The 23,015-nt window shown below is 38.8% G+C and overlaps 2 protein-coding genes across 2 annotated transcripts in view; both read right to left on the bottom strand.

Moving 5' to 3' along the window:
- Positions 1-338: 338 nt before the first annotated feature.
- LOC132311360 (cytochrome c-type biogenesis protein CcmE homolog, mitochondrial) lies at positions 339-1,556 on the bottom strand. Its single transcript, XM_059809247.1, has one exon. It carries the CDS (start codon positions 1,381-1,383, stop codon positions 607-609), a length of 777 nt encoding a protein of 258 aa, XP_059665230.1. The 5' UTR covers positions 1,384-1,556; the 3' UTR covers positions 339-606.
- A 1,533-nt stretch (positions 1,557-3,089) lies between these two features.
- The window catches only part of LOC132311359 (chromatin structure-remodeling complex protein SYD), a 45,000-nt gene continuing 25,074 nt past the window's right edge, over positions 3,090-23,015 (bottom strand). The window contains exons 14-32 of the mRNA XM_059809246.1: positions 22,742-22,936; positions 22,607-22,650; positions 22,268-22,324; positions 21,888-21,984; positions 21,631-21,803; positions 21,263-21,476; positions 20,927-21,052; positions 20,753-20,842; positions 18,394-18,510; positions 18,130-18,210; positions 17,783-17,890; positions 13,615-13,784; positions 11,942-12,020; positions 11,749-11,823; positions 9,835-9,932; positions 8,876-8,983; positions 8,213-8,270; positions 7,861-8,091; positions 3,090-7,694 (exon numbers count right to left, since the gene is read on the bottom strand). Of these exons, the coding sequence (XP_059665229.1) occupies positions 3,264-7,694; positions 7,861-8,091; positions 8,213-8,270; positions 8,876-8,983; positions 9,835-9,932; positions 11,749-11,823; positions 11,942-12,020; positions 13,615-13,784; positions 17,783-17,890; positions 18,130-18,210; positions 18,394-18,510; positions 20,753-20,842; positions 20,927-21,052; positions 21,263-21,476; positions 21,631-21,803; positions 21,888-21,984; positions 22,268-22,324; positions 22,607-22,650; positions 22,742-22,936 (6,552 nt within the window). The 3' untranslated portion in view covers positions 3,090-3,263. The remainder of the gene's footprint in view (positions 7,695-7,860; positions 8,092-8,212; positions 8,271-8,875; positions 8,984-9,834; positions 9,933-11,748; positions 11,824-11,941; positions 12,021-13,614; positions 13,785-17,782; positions 17,891-18,129; positions 18,211-18,393; positions 18,511-20,752; positions 20,843-20,926; positions 21,053-21,262; positions 21,477-21,630; positions 21,804-21,887; positions 21,985-22,267; positions 22,325-22,606; positions 22,651-22,741; positions 22,937-23,015) is intronic.

Here is a 23,015-nt window from a genome sequence, read left to right as displayed (position 1 = left end):
GATGCTATCAATACAGGCTGCTCAATAACTACCTTGCAGCCAACTGGTCTGATTTCATAAACCATTTTTATAAATTCTAGGAATTATTTTGCAGATTATGTGATATAACCAGTTCAAAATGAGTTTCTACAGAGTATGAGATAATTACAATTCCACAGCATAACCTAGTGTTTGTCCAGCTTTGTCCTGAAGACCTCAAGATCCTTAAACCAGGTGCATTTTTACATAACATATCACAAACAGAAAATTCTCTTGACTCATTACAGAGCACCTCATAAGAATCCAAATAAATTTCTTCAAAGAAACTACAAATATTATCAGACATCTGCCAGCAAAAATAAAATAATAACTGAATCCTGAATGGCATTTATTTATTATTCCTTCAAATCAAGGGCCTAAACCCACACAAATGTTAAATGATCATAATCAAATGCAATAAATCTCGCACTACAACAACAAAATCATAAACTCAAAAGTCTGAATCAAAAAGACTATTTTTTCTATCTACCCTCCTCAATGCAAAATTCATATTTGTTTCCTCAATGCAGTTCAAACAGTAGAATAATCAAGAAGTTATATATTCAATATCATATCATACCCATTTATCTACGAGCCAGAAACTGTAGCTTCCACACCCTCCACCTCACCTGCTGCAATCTTCTTCTTATTCTTCTCGATTGCTGCCGCCACCTCCGTAGGCATATACTTCTCGTCGTGCTTTGCCAGCACCTCCGTCGCCGCAAAATAACAGTCCCCACTCCTCGCCTTACCGGAAACACTCTTCGCCGACACCTCCTTCTTGATTTCCTCCGGCAGCGGCTTTACAAACCCTTCCACCACCACCGAATGCCCCTCTCGGAACAAATCCGGCAACGACCCTTGATACCGGACCAACATGTCGGTAATTAAGTCGGTAATCACGAACTCCATCTCCGGCGACGACGCCGGCTGGGCCACACTGCCCTCGAGCACCAAACCGCCGAGTCGGAACTTGCTCTTGGAAGGGTTTGTGGAGTACTTGGAAAGAGCATCAGTGGGAGTGACGTAGAAAACCAATTGATCTTGAAAATTGTTGAGCACTATGACTACGAAGCCTGCGATACAGCTGAAAGTTAGGGCATAGGTCCAGAGGCGGCGGTTCTGGAGCTGCCGAGCGCGTGCGCCGATGTCGACCTTGTTGGGACGGACCGGTTTCCGCCGGGCGGTGGAGAAGAAGCGGAGATCGGAGCGCTGAGATTGGAGGAAGGAGATCAACGATGGAGATTTGGGGATGGTGAAGATTGGGGGTTGGTGGTGGTGAAGAGAGGGTTGGAGTTGGAGGAGGGTGGTGTTGCGGAGGAGAAGACGAGATGCGAGTCGCCAGGGGAGCCTGGAAGAGGCCATCGGATTTTCTCGGGAATTTTCCGGGAAAATGAGTGGGAAAGTCCGAGAATTTCTGTAAAGACGGCTGAATGGCACTCGAGAATTATCGAGACTTTTAGGGTGTGTTTGGTAGGGTTGATTTGGAGGGATAGGGAGAGAAAAGAAAAGAGAGGATAGTGTAAGTTTGTGTTTGGGTAACTTAAGTGGAGGGATGGGGAGGGATAAGGAGAGATAGGGAGGGATAGCTATCCCTCCTTATCTCTTATTTGCTTTCTCCTCAAAATTGAGAAGATAGGGAGAGATAGTGAGAGAAAGGATAGTGATTTTAGTGGTATTTTGATAATACCAAAATTAGCCTCCACAAATCAATACACAGATTTATTATTCCATCCAAGTCCCATGGTTATGAAAGGATAAAAAAGTAATTTGTCTATTATCCTTTCTTTTCTTTTCTCTCCTCTATCTTATTCAAACAAAAATAACTATCACTTCTTTTCTTTTCTCCCCTGTCTATCCAAACACAAATAGAAATTATTACTATCCTTTCTTTTCTTTTCTTTTCTTTTCTCACTAATACTATCCTTTCTTTTCTTTTCTTTTCTCTTATAACTAATACTATCCAAACACACCCTTAGAGAGAGAGAGAGAGAGAGAGAGAGAGAGAGGAGGGGGGCTTGAAAGATGCACGTACCAAATCCGCAAATTATTTAAATGAAAACGACATCGTTTAAATTGTTGAAATAAAATGGCCACATGGCGATTTGTGAGACTTTGACTCGTAAAAGGTGCCATTGAAGTGTTTAGTTTCTTAACATTGTTTATAAAAATGCAAGTTAATTATAACAAGTTCACAAATCAGGACTTTTAAAATAAATAATTGACTTATTTGCCCTTATATTTATAAATATTACTACGTCTGCTTCAAATTAAATATTTATTTTTTTATGGTCTTGCTTGAAAAGTCAAAGTATTATGAAAAATATATATATATATACTATTTTTTTAACATTACTATTTTAACCTTTTGGCATTGAATTTACAAATAGTAAACCATCACAGATAGACAAATTTGGTAATTATTTGACTATCAATATAATAAAAAAATATTAAAAACTCGATCTCTTAAAAAATTAGATACCCTAAAAGGAACTTTTAATTTTGGATAGGAGTATTTTTTTCATAATTGTTATATCTACAGTTATTATATCAGAAAAAAAATAATAAAATTAATTAGAAAAACTCCATAGAGCATCAACAGCTCTCTAACCTACCTCTCAAAAGTTTCTTCATTTGCCTTTATTAAGACTTTTTCTTTCATTCTGTATATATGGTTCATCATATGAATACATCTGAATCATCTGATCCAACGACATTTTCGTCCATCAAAGGGGCAAAATGGGCAATTAACAGTAATTCTTTTCACATGCACCAACACTATTACAAGAGAGCACAGGGCAAACAATGCAAATTATGTCAATAGTTCGTAAGCTTTCTTTGCGAAATAAAGGAAAGCCGGCCCTTAGAGCGCCTAACTCCTCCCGGTGTGCCCATTTTCGAGTCCCGACTCCCCCTCATTTGCTAGGAAATAATAATAATAATAATAATAATAAATAAATAAATAAATAAAGAGTGTGAGTAAAGCCATGCAAATATAAATAAATTTGATCAACTAAACACAAGTACTCAACCTGTGCAAATATAAATACATTCGATCTGCTAAACACGAGTAATCAACCTACGCATCCCATGTATAAACATTAATATTGTAATAAGGTGGTTAATGGCTAGTTCAATGTGTATTTACAAGAGCAAAACGAAAGGAAAGAGGAAGATGATGTAAGCACATATATCGTAAACAATAATTAGGGACACAGTAAGAATCATACAACTGTAACAAAGTTTTAAGGTGATGAACATGGAGGCAAAGTTTGATTCTCTGTTCCACGAGTAGTAGACTCCTGTGCACCTTCAGATCTCAATGTTGAATCCACCTCAATGCTAGGAGTTCCTGCGCAAGAACCATCGGCAGGAGCATCAAGAGCAGGGATTTCCGGGCACTGAACATCATCCTTTTGGCCAGCAGTGGGAGTAACTGCCGAAGTCTGTCCCACCAATACATCATCTGGGCACGGGACACCGGTGTTTTCTTGTGCTTCTGCAGAACATTCTCTCCCAGGTTGACTTGCAGACTTCTCAATCGGAAGGTCTAATATTGGGGTTGCAGTTCCTGAAGCAAGTGCCTCGTCAATAACATGACCTTCGTTCTCTTGTACTGTTGCATCATTGTCCGCCACCTCATCAGGCCTTGAAACAAGGGTCTCATCAAGAACAGGGGCAATGCTCACATTTTCTTTTGCATCTACTTCTCCAAATTGATTTTCTGACATCGTTTCTGGAAGGTCACTTGACATAGGAACAACATCAGAAACATCGTCTTGCGCTTTTGCTTCAGTTCCTATCCCAAATTGAGTTCCAGACTTTTCAATTGAAAGGTCTAAAACTGGAGTTGATGAAGAAGCTGAAAAAGCCTTTTCCTCCAAATTTTGATTCCCAGTCACCTCGGGTCTTGAAACAAGGGCCTCGTCAAGAAGGCAATCGGTGTTCTCTTGTGCTTTTGCAGAATATTCTCTCACAGGTTGACTGTCGGACTTTTCAATTGGAAGGTCTAATATTGGGGTTGCAGTTCCGCCTTCGTTCTCTTGTACTGTTGCATCACTTTCTCTCTTAAATTGATTCTCAGACTTCCCAATTGGACAGTCCAAAATTTGAGTTGCTGTTTTTAAAGAAGAGGCTGTAGAAGAGAACTTTTCCTCAGAATTTTGATTCTCAGGCACCTCAGGCACTGAAACAAGGGTCTCATCAACAACAGGGACAGCGTTCACTTTCTCTTTTGCATCTACTTCTCCAGATTGATTTTCCGACATCTCTGCTGGAAGATCACTTGACCTAGGCACAACATCAGCGAATACGTCTTGCACTTTTTTTTCAGTTCCTATCCCAAATTGACTCTTAGACTTTCCAATTGGAAGGTCCAAAACCGGAGTTGGTGAAGAAGCCTTTTCCTCCAAAGTCACCACAGACTTTGAAGCAACCTCGTCAAGAAGGTGATCCGTGTCCTCTTGTGCTTCTGCAGAATATTCTCTCTGATGCTGACTTTCAGACTTTTCAATCGGAATGTCTAATATTGGGGTTGCAGTTCCGCCTTCGTTCTCTTGTACAGTTGCATCAATTTCTCTCTTGAATTGATTCTCAGGCTTCTCAACTGGAAGCTCCAAAATTTGAGTTGCTGTTTTTATAGAAGAGGCCTCAGAATTTTGATTCTCAGCCACCTCAGGCCTTGAAACAAGGGTCTCATCAAGAACAGGGACAGTATTCACACACTCTTTGGCATTTACTTCTCCATATTGATTTTCCGAAATTGTTGCTGGAAGGTCACATGACGTAAATACAACATCAGAAACAACCTCTTGCACTTCTCCTTGAATTCCCATCCCAAATTGACTCTCAGACTTTTCAATTGAAAGGTCCAAAACTGGAGTTGGTGAAGAAGCTGAAAAAGCCTTTTCCTCCAAATTTTGACTCCCAGTTAACTCAGGTTTTGAAACAAGGGCCTCTCGATCCGGGTTCTCATGTGCTTCTGCAGAATATTCTCTCCCAGGTTGATTTTCAGACTTTTCAATCGGAAGGTCTAATATTGGGGTTGCAGTTCCTGAAGTTGACAACGTTGAAAATGCCTTTACCTCCAAACATTGATTCTTACTCACCCCAGACTCTGAAACAATTGCCTCATCAAGGACATGGCCTTCATTCTCTTGTACTGGATCAATTTCTCTACTACGTTGATTCTCAGACTTCTCAATTGGAAGCTCCAAAATTTGAGTTGCTGTCTTTAAAGAAGTGGCTGTTGAAGAGAACTTTTCCTCAGAATTTTGATTCTCAGCCACCTCAGGCCTTGGAGTAAGGGTCTCATCAAGAACAGGGACAGTATTCACATTCTCTTTTGCATCTACTCCATATTGATTTTCAGAAATCATTGCTGGAAGATCACTTGACATAGGTACAACAGCAGAGACAATGTCTTGCACTTCTGCTTCAGTTTCTATCCCAAATTGACTCTCAGACTTTTCAATTAAAAGGTCCAAAACAGGAATTGGTGAGGAAGCTGAAAAAGCCTTTTCCAAATTTTGATTCCCAGCCACCTCAGGTATTGAAACAAGGGCCTCCCGATCAGTGTTCTCATGTGCTTCTGCAGAATATTCTCTCACGGGTTGACTTTCAGACTTTCCAATCGGAAGGTCTGATATTGGAGTTGCAGTTCCTGAAGTTGATAAAGTTGAAAATGCCTCTTCCTCCAAACTTTGATTCTTAATCACCCCAGGCATTGAAACAAGTGCCTCGTCGAGAACATGAACCTCGCTCTCTTGTACTGTTGCATCAATTCCTCTCTTAAATTGATTCTCATACTTCTCAATTGGAAGCTCCAAATTTTGAGGAGTTGTTTTTAAAGAAGAGGCTGTTGAAGAGAACTTTTCCTTGGAATTTTGATTCTCAGCTACCTCAGGCCTTGAAACAAGGGTTTCATCAAGAACAGGGACAATGCTCACATTTTCTTTTGCATCTACTTCTCCAGATTGATTTTCAGACATCTTTGTTGTAAGGTCACTTGAGGTAGGTACAACATCAGAGACAACAACATTTCCACCGCCAAGAGACTTGTCAACTTTAGAAATAACAATCATAGTACTTCCTATATCCAACTTTTCCTTACCATGCTGTCCTGGATCAACCGTTTTCTTGAGAGGTTCCGCAGGGGACTCACTTTGTACATCCAATTGGATTGTTCCAGAAGCTGCTGGAAGAACTGGAGCAACCGGTGAAACCAGATCTTGTTTCCTAGCAGAAGCTGCTGGAAGAACTGGGGCAACAGGTGAAACCAGATATTGTTCCTTGCTAAGACAATTTACGGTATTAGAGCCAGAAACAGAATCACTACCAGAGACTATTGGAAAAACCGAAACATTTTCTCTGCGTGAACCAATGTCTACTTGGCCGGTTACAGGAGCTGGAAGAACTGGACCAGCAGGTGACATCACAGCCTGTTTTTTCCCCCTACGGCGGGGTGCTTTTTCTTTACGTTGGGCCTTTGGACCAGTGGCCATTGGGGAATTGGAAATTGTTTCCCTCTGTGAAACGATGTCTGGTTTGCCAGTTCCAGAAGCAGGAAGAACTGGAACAACAGTCGATATTGTATCCTGCTTTAAATCAACCATTTCTCTGTTTTCTTTGTTTTGCTGTCTCAATTCTATCATATTCCCAACAGGTTCAGCAGAGATATCACTTTTTACCTCCAATTTGCTTGTTTGAGAAGATGCTGGAAGTGGAACAGGCGAAACGGGACCTTGTTCCTTGCTAACACTAGATACAATAATAGAGCCAGCAACAGAACCAGGACCAGAGGCCATTGATAAACTGGAAATGTTTCCTCTGTGTAGAGCGATGTCCGCTTGGATAGTTCCAGGAGCAGCAGAAATTGTAGGTGATATTGCATTCTGTTTTTTCCCCCTACGCCGGGGTGTTTTTTCACCATTTGGAGACTTTTGTCCAGAAGCCATTGGCAAACTGGAAATCGCTCCTCCCTGTAAACCCAATTCTGGTTCACCAGTTGCAGGAGTTGGAAGAACTGGAACAGCAGGTGATACACTCTGTTTTTTCCCCCTACGCCGCGGTACTTTTTCTCCACGTTGGGTGTTCTGACTTCGTCCTTTAACTTGCACGGGTATGGAAGGGGAAGGAACAGTAATTGATGAGGTAACATCAATAGAAGGGTGAAGCTGGGTTGGCTGAGAGCTAGGAGCAATCAATACACCAAACTGAGGGATGGTCCCAGTAATACCTTTTACAGTAGCAGAATTAGGTAAAGAATCAGGAGCCGGTGTAGGTGGACTGCTAGAAATTGTTTCACTCTGGGACTTCATATCCATTTTGCTGTCTCCAGATGGTGTGGGAAGAACCACTGGAGATTGAGGGATTTCTGCAGTTGCTTTCCTTGGCCTTCCACGGCCCCGTCTAGATGGGGGTGTTACCATTTGTCTTTGCGGTATTGGCAACTCTACAATAGGTTGTGAAGGCAGTTCTGGTGGTGGCAGTTCTGGTGGTGGCAGTTCTGGCGGTGCTGGTGGTTCGGCTTTAACACAGACTTCAATAGACCCACTCGCAACTTCTGGCAAGTGCTTTTCTAGCACTTCTTCCTTCACTTTTGGGGATTCAGGAGACTCAGCTTGACACAATTTTTCAAATTCTTCTTCTGTCCATTGCTCTTCGTAGGAACGCACCTGAGGAAACAAAAGATAGAGATTATAAGATAAAAGAAAAGAAAAGACAATGTTTTGGAATGACTATCACAGCATTTAGCGACAAAAGGTAATACGTATACATATATACAAAAAAGGGCAGGATGCAATAGGAATGTGCAGAGGCTATAAAAGCTTATACACAGACCTCTCTTGCTCGTTTTCCCCTTCCATAATGTTGGGTATCAAGCCCACCAAGAGACCCACCCTTCCGCTTCATCCCCACATTAGATACCACCCCAGCATTTGATGCTTCATATTTTTTAATCACTTCATAGAATTGTTTCAAGTCATCTTCTGTTAGGAGCCTGGAAGGCATGGAAGGAACAGGCTCGGAACCATCTCGCCCCTGTTCTGATACCAACTTTTTCCACGTTGCCTGCAGAATTCAACAGCATTAGTAAGTCATTCTATCGGAGCAGCGGTAACCCAAAATCCAAAGATAGTTCTGCAGCCTAAAATATTGATAAATATCTTCCCAAGAAATTGTAATCCCATACCATCTCTTCCTCCCGCCTCTTCTTGTCAACTGATTCAAATATATCAATCTCTGACACACTGCCACCAAATAAAGTATCATGAAAATTTCAACTTGACAATTAAAAAAAGAACACAACCAAAATAAAGGAACTACAATGTAAATTACGGGAAAATAACATAGCAATGAAGTACATGAAGAATGAAAGCTTATGCTTTAAATGTCACACAGAAAATTGATCGAGTCCTTAAAAAAGACATAACTTTCGAGAAATTGCATTCCAGTTGCAGAAAACCCTAAGCCATCAGTTCTGCTGCTTCTTTTATATAAAGACAAGGCATAGCATAGTGGGTTACGACTAACCAGTGACTAAGGCTTTAAATAAAAAAGAAAGGTGAAGCATCATTGTTTACCTGTCCCTAAGTTATCAGGGAAAGGATATCTTGCATAAAATTAATATTCAGAAAGCTACATTCATGTGTTCCAGATTATAGTGACTACCATATATCAAGTCACACCTATTGCATAGTCATTATCAACAACATTGGACAAATTTAACGAAAAATCATTAAAAATAGGAAGAATGACTTCTGTATCCTCAATGTCAGACAGTCGGAGCGCGAGTTACCAGACACATCAACATCAAAGGCAACAAATAATTAAGAAAAGCTAGAAACACATTTACCTGCGGGAAATAAGATAATTCAGAGAATCATCATCTAAAACAGGAGCAGCCTCCTCTTTCTTACACTCCCGCAGGAGGGACTCCAAGTACTCTCTTCGATCTTCGGCACTGTGATTGAATTCCAGAAAATATTCAGCAGAAGCCAAGGCCACATCAAACTGATTGGATCAGTACCAAACTTTAGGAGGCACTTTCAGGACTGGGAGATTGAGGATGTTACTCGTCTTTTGGAAGTTTTGTACCGTCAGGCGATCATTGTTGGGGATTCGGATTGCTGGTTTTGGGTTCCTAACTCTCACGGTCGGTTCGAGGTTAGGTCCTTCTTTAAGTGCCTTTCGGTTGATTATGGAGGCTCTTTCCCTTGGAAGTCTATTTGGCGGTCTAAAGCCCCCCTTAAGGTTGCCTTTTTTGCATGGACTTCCGTCCTAGGCAAGATTTTAACCCAGGATAATTTGAGGAGGAGGAATCAAGTGGTGGTCAATCATTGTTATATGTGCTTGTGTGATGAAGAAACAGTTGACCACCTCCTTTTGCACTGCAGTATGGCCAGAGATTGTTGGGATTTGATGCTTGGATTATTTGGAATCCACTGGGTTATGCCTAGGTCTTCTAGAGGGTTGATTGAGGCTTGGATAGGTGTCTCTGTTGGGGCTCTTATTCGGGAGGCTTGGAGGGCTACGCCTCTTTGTATTTGGTGGTGCATTTGGCTCGAGCGAAATAGGAGATATTTTGATGGAAAGAAGAAATCTATTTCTACGCTTAAGTTCTCTATTATTTCCACTCTTTTTTGTTGGGTGTCAGGGAGAGATTATAAATCCATTGAGGAGATTATTGTATTTTTGGCCTCATTGAAGATTTAAGGCGCTTTGTGGCCTTTTTGTTATCTTGGGTTCCGCTCCCCTTTTTTTGAGCGTTTTCAATAAATTTTACTTATCAAAAAAAAAAATATTCCAACTTACCTTGTGTTGTTGTCAAAGAAACCAGCAGTAATGCTCTGATTAGCGACTCCCAGTTTATGCTCAGCTGAGGCTCTAACTTGTTCCTCAACAGTTTGGACCTTGTTTCAACAGTTCAACATGATTCAGCAAATACAGGTTCAGAATACTAATATCACAACTCATAAAAAACTGAAGATAAGAGAGGATCTATACATCAATAAAATCAACAGGGAAGTATAAAAACATACAGCGCAATTAAGTCAATTCAGCATTCAAAGATTTCGAAGTCTAGATTTCTCGTCAAGAAACCATACAAAATTGACGAAAAAAAATGATCAATGTATTAATAGAATGTATAGAATGCCGAGTTTCCATCATTCATAGAGCCACTAAGCTAAAACTGGAACAATTGTCATTTATACTAAGAAGGCAGAAAGATGTCCTGGTTGGGTGTACAATTCATTCTTCCTAAAAATTGGGTAGGGGTGATGGGAAATGAGGGCTGCAGATAAGTAAATGGAGAAAATTTGCCCGGGAGGTCTGCGGATGAGGTTGAAGTTATTTGAAATTAAATTTTTAATTTGATAGAATCCTATGAAACACAACATGATATGATATGTCTTAAAGGTGACTCGATAGTTACTCAACAGTTACTAGTAACATATACCACATCTTTGACTGTATTAATATTAATATTCACACTGATATTTTTTTTCGGCATTTTAAGGAACACAAATTAGAAACATATCTTAATTCATTAAGATTAAAAGCAAACATTTAAATTTACATTCTTTTCTCTCTTTTTCAGGGGGCAAAATTCCGATGGCCAAGTGTAGTTGGAATCTGACAACATTTATCTATGCCCCAGACCCTATACATTATAGGAGCAAATTCTTTTACGCATAGATACACTGCCACACACATATCACAAACTTTTAAAGCCATGCAAAGAATTTGCATTGCAGGCATTATTGAAGAACACAAATGTTTAAATAAGGCCTTAAACTGAATGATGTAACAACATGTGCCACATGATACACATTGAATAGCTTGAAAGAGAAGCATATTGCTAAACTTTGGTTATTATTTTTCCTTTTAAGCAACCATTAGTATTCCCAGTATTGGAACTATTAAACACATAAAGAAAAATTAAGGTATAGCAAGTTTGGGATATCTTTTCTGCAAAATTACAGGTCTTATGCAATCTTAAAGATGAAAAAGGGTTGTAGAACAACATGCTGGTTCAGCAGCCAAATGGACGTTATCAACTAAATGTAATGACACTGTTATCAGAATGAGAAGAAAGATTCTCTAGAATCCAGGATGGAAATGCACTAGGAGACAGTACGGGCCCAAGCTTCCTATCAAACTAATCATATATGCCAAGCTCCTCTCAGCCCCATAGTCTCTCTCCCTGCCAAATTTCGCAAAATGATTCCAAACCTGAACTAAAAGAGACTCAACAAACAAAGCTTTCCAACTAGGCCCTTAAGAAGCTCGTATCCTCAGCTCATCCGATACTATTACATCTTTTCTTTCTTTTTTGATAAGTAAGATTTCATCAAAACATAACTCATCTAAAAGGGTATTTAGCCACTCCAACTGGAAAAACAGTTCAAACTATAAAGAAGATTTTTTTTTTTTTTTTTTTTTAAAAAAAAAAACGAAGTAAATACTGAAATCATGCATAATACTTCCGACTTTGGAAAAAATAGCAATAATTTCAATTAATTAAAAAAGGAGAGAGAGAGAGAGAGAGAGAAGAAAAAACAAAGTGATTCAGAAAATAACTCTCTTTAGCCAATATGGTATAGCAGATCAACAGAAAAATTTAAACGATATTTTCGTTGGATGACTGGCTATCAGCCAGGTTTTTTGGGTTTAAAACCAATATCTTACCAATAAATCCAAGAAATCTAACCCCAAGGTACTCACCGTTTCTAAACGAAGAACAAGCACATCCTTTTTCTGGCCAATCCTGTGAGCTCTTGCCTGTGCTTGAAGATCAACCTGACAAAAGGTACACACACATAAAGCACACATGCAAAGAAAAAAAAAAAAAAAGAATTAGTAAGTTATCGTTTTGACTTGGTAGTCAATTATTCAAGGCACTGTATTGCATATTCACCTGTGGATTCCAATCTGTGTCGAATATGATTACAGTATCAGCAGCTTGAAGATTCACTCCAACGCCTCCAGCCCGAATGCTAACACCACATATTAAAGGTCAGACCTCCAGGAACAATTCAATTGACTAACACCCACATGTTAACATATATACACTTGTACGGACACCACTCCAGCACAGGATAAATACAAAACTGAACAGGATTATGACTTAACTCACGCGCCATCTCTATTCACCAAAGTGCCAAATTTGGTGCATCATTGTCACTCCTGATGAGTGACAAACCACTCCTGACATAACCTAAAACACAGAATGGAGATGTGGAGATCACACTATATCTCATGCATCGCCTCCTAAGCGTACCTATTATCAGCGCCAGCACAAAGGATAGACAGCATGGCTACATGTCTCAATAGGCTCATGGAAGCCATTTTTGACTTTTTATGTTTGCAGCAGCTATTTTGGACATTAGGGTTCTTTGTATTGCCTATATATACAAAACACATATATTGGATTAGGTACCTCAGAATATTGAATACTAATTGTTGAATTAAAAACTACTTCTCCCCCAATCCTTCTTCTCTGCTCTCTTCTTCCCTCTCTCTCCTTTTCTCTCCTCTCTTCTGGTTCTACATCAGTCACACTGCCCAGAGGTTCTTTCGCACCTTTCACTCCTTCATATTTTCTCTCAAGACTCTTCTCTCATGGCGGGGGAGGGGCGCTTAGGCGTAAATATACAAATATCCCAGGATAGGGGCATCAGCAGTAAAGTAAGGTCCACAGTATTAACAAACTCATGGATGCCTCAATCTGCTATAATTGCCGCCGCCTTGGTCATATTATCAAAGAGTGTAAAAAGAGATTCTCAAAGATGATGTGAGATTTATTGGTGGATTTGAATTTAGTCCGTGGTTAGAAGCTTCGATTTTGAATGGCAAGGTGGTAAGTAAAAATAAGAAAGCCAAAACAGACTCTTGCACAGATTACTTGAAAGTACTCATCAGAGAAGGCCAATTTAAAAAAATCAAACAAAATACCATGGCCTGGATACCCGATTTTGGTATCTGTTGGGCTTTAGGTCATCAATTCACACCTTTGATCCCTAAGAATAGGGGGTTCCGTTACCTACATCAGGATGATTTCAACATCCTGATATAACACCCAATGCCAGGTTTTGCACAAAGGGCCACCGAGCTCTATACTAGTTTGGTTCTCAATAGAATAAGAATAGCCCGGAATGTCATTACAAGCTCAACGGATTTACAAGAGGGTAATTATATGTAGCTAAACTAAAGACTCGCAGCAGCAGTTGCATGCCTCAAACCCATTGAGAGCAACGACCTCACAGTGAGGCTGCCAGAAAGCCAAATTATCTCCTATCCAGAGGACAGGATTGACAGGATTGTCTAAAAGCACAAAGTCCAAGTGCTACAAGTGCCTGAACTAGCTAATGCAGAACCTGCAAGTATTTCTATGAAGGCTCTCACAGGTGATGTAGAAAATGGATGTAGTGCCCCCAAAGATGTCTGTAATTGCCGACTTTACTACCTCTTGAAAGTGAAAAACCGCAAAAATAAGCAACTCAATCTATAACAATACAATTGTCAATTACTTATCAAAAAATACTAATAATAATAATACAATTGTCAATTAAACCTAGAATACTTTATTACCTGAGCAGAAATATAAAAAAAGGGGAACCCGGTTTGTTGAATTTATCAATTAGGGCTCCACGTTCACCACCAGATGTATGTCCATCCAAGCGAAGGTACGGGTACTGTTTCCAGTAGAGATAGTCCTCCATAACGTCAAGCAGCCTAGTCATCGTAGAGAAAAAAAGAACCTGTAAAATAACAAGTTCCATAATGAAAAATCAATCTCTGAAGGACCAACTCGCAGTAAGCTATATAATGGAAACTTTCCCAAAAAAAAATTGTAATACGAAATTGTAAGAGAAAGTCCTTGAACAGGTAGAACAAAAGCAAAGCTATGCACATGAATGCTTAGAAATGCTTCGCATGCAAAACAACTGGCTAAGGAATAGGTAAAAGACTAATATGAAGTACACTTTTCACAGCCTTGCAAATCGGAATCGAATAATGCAAAGACCCAAAAAAAGGGGCTGACGAGCCATTATCTCTTTTATATCTATCTCTTTGGAAAAATATCGTTTTGTTGGAAAACAATCAGATGATAATGAGAAATTTAGGAGAAAAGATTAAAATTGTATTTAATTGAGAAAGCCAATACACGGCTTATATACACAAATTACAGCCTGTATAGAGCTAATCACAGGGAAATAAAATAGGAAACTAACCTTCCTAACTTTCCTAAAGATGAATTAGAATGAATTTCTATATTAGTGGGATTCTCTAACTTATTATCCCATGATTCTAGGAAAGTCAATGATACACATAAAATACATTCCTAACCAATCCACCAATGGAGGGAATAAATCTTCTACTTTCCAACACTCCCCCTCAAGCCGGGGAATATGCATCTTTCATTCCCAGCTTGGAAATAGATTCTTGAAACGCTACACTTCCTAGTCCTTTTGTAAGTACATCAGCAAGTTGACCATTGGTTGAGATGTACGGAGTACAAATTAAGCCACTATCCAACTTCTCCTTTATGAAATGTCTATTTACTTCCACGTGCTTTGTTCTTTCATGTTGAACAGAATTGTGAGCAATGCTAATGGCAGACTTGTTGTCGCAAAATAACCTCATTGGTCCTTCCTATTTGACTCTTAAATCTTCCAGAATTATCTTGAGCCATAGTAACTGCATACTCCCTGAGCCATTGCTCTAAACTCTACCTCCGCACTCGATCTAGCTACCACATTCTGCTTCTTACTTATCCATGTTACAAGGTTGCCTCCAAGGAAAGTACAATAACCCGTGGTGGAACTCTATCAATGGGTGAGCCTGCATAATCTGCATCAGTGTCTGCCTCCAAGACTAATCCAGTGTTCCTTTTAAATAAAATTCCCTTGCCAAGACAAGTTTTTGGATAATGTAGTATTCTGTAGACTACCTGTAGGTGAACTTCTCTTGGGTTGTGCATAAATTGGCTAACCACGCTCACGGCATATGCAATGTCTGGCCTTGTGTGAGCAAGGTATATAAGCTTCCCCACTAATCTCTGGTACCTTTCCTTGTCAACGGCTGGATCTTCACTTACTTCCCCGAGTTTGTGATTTGGATCAATCGGTGTGGAGCTTGGTTTACATGCTAGCTTCCTTGCCTCCCTTAGAAGATCAGTTACATATTTCTTCTGTGAAATGAAAATGCCTTCTCTGGAATGGGCTACTTCAATTCCTAGGAAGTACTTCAACCTTCCTAGTTCTTTTATCTTGAATTCTCTGATTAGGCATTTTCTCAGGGCTTCCTTCTCCTTCTCATCATTTCCTGTCACAATTATGTCATCCACAAATACCAAAAGAGTCGTGACTCCCCCTGCATTCGAGTGTTTAATAAAGAGAGCATGATCCCCTTGACTCTGTTTATATCCAGTGGCAAGCATTACTTTGGCAAATCTTCCAAACCAAGCCCTTGGTGATTGCTTCAGGCCATACAACGCTTTCTTCAGTTTGCAAACCCTGTTGCTGCTTAGACGTCCCTTGAAGCCTAAAGGGATATCCATGTAGATTTCCTCCTCCAAATTACTGTGAAGAATAGCATTTTTTACATCAAATTGTTCCAAGTACCAGTTGAAGTTGGCTGCTAGTGATAACAACTCTTACTATACTCATTTTAGCCACCGGAGCAAATGTCTCCTAATAGTCAACACCATAGGTTTGCATGTATCCCTTTGCCATGAGCCTGGCTTTGTATCTCTCCAGAGATCCATCTGACCTATACTTCACTGTAAACACCCATTTGCATCCTACAGTCTTCTTTCCTAGTGGTAGGTCGACAATTTTCCATTCTTCTCTAGTGCCTGCATCTCTTCTCTCATAGCATCTTTCCATTTCTCATCAGATAATGCCTCAAATAATGTATTAGGAATATGAATAGTGTTTAGGCTAACTAGGAAGCTCCTATGTGCTTGTGAGAATTTTTTAAATGACACAACCTTCGTTAAGGGGTACAATGGGTGTTTAGTGCATTCTCTTGTGCCTTTCCTAATGGCAATGGGAATATCATGATCATGTGGTGTTTCTAGAGTTGTATTTACCTCATTATCAGGATTAGGCGTTGAATCTTGGACTTGCACAGGAATAGGACCCCCGTCTCTTTGTCTTAAAATATACCTGCAAAAACCTCAGAGTCGTGAAGTTCATTATTCACTGTCCTTGAAACCGTGACAGATCTGCCTTCCCACTTTCTTGAATTGATGACCGTTCTATCTTCGTCACCATAGCTGATCCTTCTAGGGCTTGGGGTTCAAGCATAACCCCCCTGCGACTCTCCTCCGCTCGAATAAGAGAGATGGTCTCATTTAAAGATGGTAACTCCTCCTTGCTAAGAATCTGAACCCTGACTTGATCAAACTCAGCATTGAGTCCTGCGAGAAAATCGTAAACTCGATCTTTTTCGATAAAGCCCTTCAAGATTGAAACATCTTTTGAACATTTAGTCGTAATGCACCGGTAATGATCAAGTTCCTGCCACAGATTCTACAATGAATTCGCATACTCCGTGACCGACTTACCACCTTGTTTCATCGCACCAGTCTTGACCTTAATCATGTACACTTGCGCTACATAACGAGCCTTCGAATAAGTCTGTTGAACAGCATCCCAAACCTCTCCGGCAATGGACAAGAACATGCAGGTGTCCCTGATTTCTGGATTTATTGAATTCCACAATAATGACATGATCATGGAATCTGCTTCATCCCACGCATAGAACTTTGGATCTCCTTTCTTTGGACCCAACCCTAGGAGATGGCTGAGTTCCCTTTTCCCTTCAAATTGGTCTGAACAAATTGGGACCACTTCAAAAAATTCTTCCCATTCAGTCTGTATGCTGCCTGAATGTTCTGCAGATCACCGGATGCTAGATGCAAGATGACTTCCTCAGAAGATGATTTGGTCTCAGACATATTGGATTGGGTTTAAGAAAAGAATAAACTCGGAGAAAAATGGCAATGAAGGCCAAAGATAAACTTAGAGAAAAATGGCGATGAAGGCCAGGGCATTTCCAGAAAAGATACTCTGTTTTGACCCCAAAAAACAGAGTAAAAACAGAAAGAAGAAGAAAATGAGCAATATCTCTTTGGCAATTAAGGCTGAAGAGACTGTGATTCCCAGAAAAGAGCCTAGTGCTCTGATACCATGAGAAATTTAGGAGAAAAGATTAAAATTGTATTTGATTGAGAAAGCCAATACACGGCTTATATAAACAAATTACAGCCTGTACAGAGCTAATCACAGGGAGATAAAATAGGAAACTAACCTTCCTAACTTTCCTCAAAATGAATTAGAATGAATTTTTATATTAGTGGGATTCTCTAACTTATTATCCCATAATTCTAGTCAATGATACACATAAAATACATTCCAAACGAATCTACCTATGGAGGGAATAAATCTTCTACTTACCAACAGATAAACAGATCACAAATCTTTGTACAAAATTAAGAATCATAAAAAGGTAATAACAACTAAAACTTTTCAGAAAGGAAAAAAATAGGAGAGCAAAAAGTGCATGAACAAAAACCTCAGTCACAAACCACTCATTTAAGAAATTTGATCCATCATCAATTAACTGCCAGATACCTTCATGCATTACTATAACGCATATATCGTACCATCATCGTGAATGCACAGAACATTGAATTCTTGTATCCATAAAGTTTTGGTATACCCATAAACATAGTTAAGTCGTTTCATACCCGATGACCTGTTGCTTTTAGCTTGGGCAGTAAACGATCTAGCATCTCCAGCTTCCCACAAAGTCTCACAATATTAGGCAGATAATGCTTAGGGACTAAATTATGAACCTACAAAAGGGGATCAATGTTGAATTAACAATTAAAAAGGATATCAATTCAGCAATTTCTGCGCAACAAAAAAGTTGTTCTGAAATCTTTCTTTGATTTCCAAAAGAGCCAAGGATAGGAAAGGGAAATGTTCAACATGCATGTCGGAGGAAACAATTTCATAGCATATACTTTCCTTCACAACCCACAACATTTCGAAGAACCAAACAAAAGCATAAACGAACAGAGAAAGAACGTGCCTCCTCCGAATGAAGCTGGCTGAGATAAGGATGATTGCATATATTACGTAGCTCCATAACAGAGTTGTGAACCGACCGAGCCTAATAAAACAGTGAGTTTAAAGTCAGTGTACATAGCGGCAACAATATATGTATGAATGTAGGTATCTACATAACGTTGTGTGTCCATGCACTCGTGAATGTGTATGAGAATGGAATATTGAATCATGAGTCCTAACTAAAATAAAACCGTAAACTTAGAATAAATTGGACAATGAAATAAACCTTTGAAGCTCCAATAGCACCAAGATTGTCTTCAACCCTCTTCATCAAAAGCTTCTGATACGCGGAAGCTTCACATCTTACAAGTCTTTCAATTTTTTCAGGCAATTGATTTTCAACCTACCAAAAGCATTTGAGAATACAACAACAATAATTTAGAATAGCTTCCAAGCTCAAAATTCTATGAACATGAAGCATGAATTCAAAAAATAAAAAAATAAAAAATAAACAAATTGCTTTCACGAAATATTCAAAGAACAGAGGAAAAAAAAACTATGATGTCAGGAATCAAATCTGCAAGCCAGATGTAATTTGTAATCTAAAATGAATTAAAGCATCAAAAAAATGACCAGATGTAAATCCCAATTGAATCATGGTAAAACAAAGAGCAATATGCAGGAGTTCTATATGCGTTATAAATCTTTAATTAATTATTATTTATTTAATATATATTATTAATCATAATATAATAGATATTTAATAATATTATATGCTATATTTAAATTATATTAAACGTCAATATTATATTATAAAGAAATTATAGTTTATAAATTCATTATATATTTTATTACATATAAGATATATTATTTAACATAATTGATTTACTATAATATAATATATGTATATATATTATATATCACATACTAATGTTATACCTAATGTATTTATACATGTTTGGTGAGGGTATTTATGAGAAGTTGGAATGAGCATCTTATTCCACCATACCAAACGTAGCCTTAAGAGTTTTCCACGTCAAATCATGTGTATTGTTTACAGGCGTATGGGGTGCTTGCTTGCTTGATTAACTACATGAATGTGTTAATTGCCATAATTAATCGATTCGGGAATTGGTTAAAGATTTGTTAATAATTTGATTGGAATCAGCTTGAATTAAAATATCGTGTAAAGTAATCAAAATTTGAATAAGCCCTATTCACTTCCCCACCTCGCTAGGTTCTTCTAACATCTGAATTGCAACTTTCACTAGGTACCAGAGCATATTGTTTTGTCAATTATTTCCTTCAATTCCACTAGGCTACTTAACAACTGCCAATACGTCCACAGAAGTATGCAGTGAAGCCATATGCTTCAGTAACTAAGTGCTCGACTGGACTGACATTTTCATTCATGCCAATGCATCAAACTTGAAACCAAAGCACTCGACACCATTCCAAACGAAGATTAGTCATATAAAATAATGACAGAGATGAAAACAGACCCTTTAACTTTCACACCACTGGTGCAGAACATTAATAAAAACCGCATAAGGATTACCTACAACTAGTTTTATTATGGGAAAAGAATATGGAAAACTTCAAGGTTTAGGGATTTAAAAGGTAGAGAAAAAAACATTGAAAGCTCTGTGGGTTGAAAAAAGTAAGAATTGGCATGGTTTTTGGAAGTGTAAGGTTTCATTACTCGAAATTCTGGGCAGCAAGTATTTTAGGGTCCTGTGTTAAACTTAACAGTCAAAGGTAAGTAAAAGGGTTATAATTAATTAGACTTGATAAAGCATGATTTGGGGAAGGAAAATAGGGACTATTCTGGAACCCTGAACAGCTATCCATGAACATTAGATAAAGATTAGAACAAGACAAGGAAAAGAATTTAAAAATTCTCAAATAAGAATTACTTAACACACACCTCCCAATAGTAGGTTTCATCACAAATTACACAATATCTGTTACAACAAACACAGAAAACCAAGAACAAAACAAGAATCACGATAGAAAAGTAAACATGCCACACAACGAACACAAAGATTTATGTGGTTTGGCGTAAACCCACTCCACGGTAAAGAACCGGCGAAAAATTCACTATGTGAAAAGATTACAAGTTTCAGCCCCCAAACCCTATCTCCCTCCCTCACTCTCTTTCCCGCGATTTTCAGTGTTCTCTTATTACCCACTCCAAAACCCTAAGCACCCTTATATACTAGGCTACAAGAGAGTCCTAAACAAGGTCCAAGACCTGCAAGAAAAAAACAGGTCATAAAAATTTTTGGACCCAAACCGGGTCGCAACGCAACCCGAGCCGGAACAAAATCCTGGCCGCAAAATCAGTGTTTCAGTCTCAAAACCATAACCCCAACTACTAGGCCAGTGGAAGCATGTGATAAACAAACATATACATAGATAACAAACAGATAATTAATTTGAAAAGTTAAACATAGTAGGTGATATGGCAGGTAATAGAAAAGAATTAAGATAGAGAATTCATGTGGCAAACCCATTCACATGGGAATAAGGCAAGGATGATGATGATGATGATGATGATGACGACGACGATGATAACGAGTTCAATATGCTGGTAAACCACAGAAGAGAATTTAACTGATAAACATAATTATAATTTTAAGGACCTTGTGCTTCAGTCTCCTTAGTACAAATGGTCGCAGGACTTGATGAAGACGGTTTATAATCAGAAGATTCTCCTCCTCAGATAGTAAGGCCTACCCAGGGTAAGCATTAAAGATAATATTAGAGTTCTCAAAACTGATATGAATAGAAAAATAATCAGGATAGGAAGAACTTACTTCATCAGGTGAATTATCACCACCGCTCTCAAACGGTTTGTTGAACCATTGAGAAAAATCCTCTGACGAGTTAAAAATATTGGGCAACAAAAAGTTGAGCAGTGCCCACAATTCCTCAAGATTGTTCTACGTAAAAAAATTTAAAAAAAAAAAAGAAAGAAAAGAGAACTCATATCAGTGGATCACATCAACACAAAAAAGTAATGAGCGGAAGGCAATGAAGTGGAAATGACAGCAAGGCCTCACGCAAAGATAAAAAGTCACATATCTTGAACATAATACAAGAAAAGGCAAACAATGCACAAACCAGGCAAATAAGAAACAAAATTTTGAGACCTGAAGGGGTGTTCCAGTCAACAGCAATCTGTGAGAGCTTTGATAGTGCTTTAATTCAGCATTCAACTTGCAAGAAGCATTCTTTATGCGATGGCCTTCATCAATAATAATGTAATGCCAATGTATTTTGCTCAGTTTTGGTCTATCATGTTTGTTCATTAAATACTCGTACGTCGTCAGCAGGACATTGAATTTCTGATGAACAATTCTTTCCCTTCATTAACAAAACATGAAATTGGCCATTCAGATGATTTGACAAACCAGCGCCCGGGGGGGGGGGGGGGGGGGGGGGGGGGGGGGGGGGGGGGGGTTGTTGTGTTGCGTGTGTGTTAGATGAGAGAAGCTGATTAAAAGTAATATGCCAATACTTGAATAGCTTTCGCCGCTCCTCTGGAGGCCCTGAGTAGATAATTCTGTGTATACTGGGGGCCCAGAAGTTAATTTCTGTCTCCCACCCAGGTAAAACAGAGGATGGTACAACAACCAGAAAAGGTCCTCTGTCATTTTTTGTTTCCATTAGGTAACAAATTAGAGCAATAACCTACAAAAGCCCATGTTATCAGAAATTTTGCACAAGAAGATAACTATAAAGAGACCCATGCTCAGGTTATAAACCAAAACACACCTGAACAGTTTTACCAAGGCCCATTTCATCAGCCAGAATTCCATTTAAATGGTTATTGTACAGAGAAACCAACCACCGCAGTCCATTCATTTGATACCTGAATATCAAACTATGGTTATATAGAAGCTCAAAACAGATAATGACAAACAAAACAAAGGCTTTATCCCCGAATCTACATACACATTTTCTAATTAAAATTACAAAGATTTATCCCCAAATCTATATTCACATTTTATAAATTAAAATTGCAAAATGAAAATGAAAAAAAAAAAAAGCCTGATTCTTTCAACGCCCCGCGGGGGGGGGGGGGGGGGGGGGCGGGGGGGGTTGTGGGGGGGTGGGTGGGTGTTGGGGGCCAGAAAAATGCCTATTTAACTTACTCTCTTAATTTTCCACCCACAAGACAAGTTGGCTGCTCCGCAATGCTCTCTTTTATACTGCAAAAAACAACACCAACAATCAAATATTTGGCGATGGCAAAAATTCAATAATGTCATGAAAAACCTCATAACATCCAAGTTTAATTCACAAGATACAGTATGGTATTAGTAACTGCTATAGACAGCAAACTCTTGAGAGGATAATAAGAATAGAGAAGAGTGAAGGCTTGCTTAAGCCAACAATCCAAACAAATATCACAATGTAAAACTATCCAATGTTGAGTAGCAAGGTGTATAAGAACTAATTATCAGGAGAAGAAAAAGAAGTGTTGTTAATACCTATGAGCCATCAGATAGTACTTTTCATTGCTTTCCATATAATGCTGCAAAACAGATCGAAAATAACATGTTGAGCAAGAAAATTATAATGAAATCCAGAAAGGGCACAAAAAACAACCAAACAAACAAACTTGCCTTTGCCTGGTCAGTTTCGTCCTCATTCTCGATGGAAAACTCATTCTTCTCAACAACACTTGCAGTTCGATTCTCATCCATATCAGTCTCAAAGTGACTTGAAATGGACTTTGCTTCCTGTAGTTTGGACCCTAGCTTTTGAAGATATTTCTCAGTCTCTTTCAGAAGTTGTTTAACACGATCTGACTTTGCATCCTATAAAATTATCAACAACATTAAGGAATGATAATAGAAGTAGAATGGACCATTAATCCAGTAAAATTAAATAAGCCAG

The sequence above is a fragment of the Cornus florida genome, unplaced genomic scaffold (genome assembly GCF_030987335.1).
Source record: "Cornus florida cultivar Cherokee Brave unplaced genomic scaffold, ASM3098733v1 CherokeeBrave_3.0.0_Hap2_Chr06, whole genome shotgun sequence".
Lineage (NCBI taxonomy): Eukaryota > Viridiplantae > Streptophyta > Magnoliopsida > Cornales > Cornaceae > Cornus > Cornus florida.
This window is presented reverse-complemented; position numbering and strand designations above follow the sequence as displayed.

Excerpts from the sequence above, each read along its gene's own strand:
- LOC132311360 (XM_059809247.1), bottom strand. The coding sequence starts at position 1,383 with ATGGCCTCTTCCAGGCTCCCCTGGCGACTCGCATCTCGTCTTCTCCTC.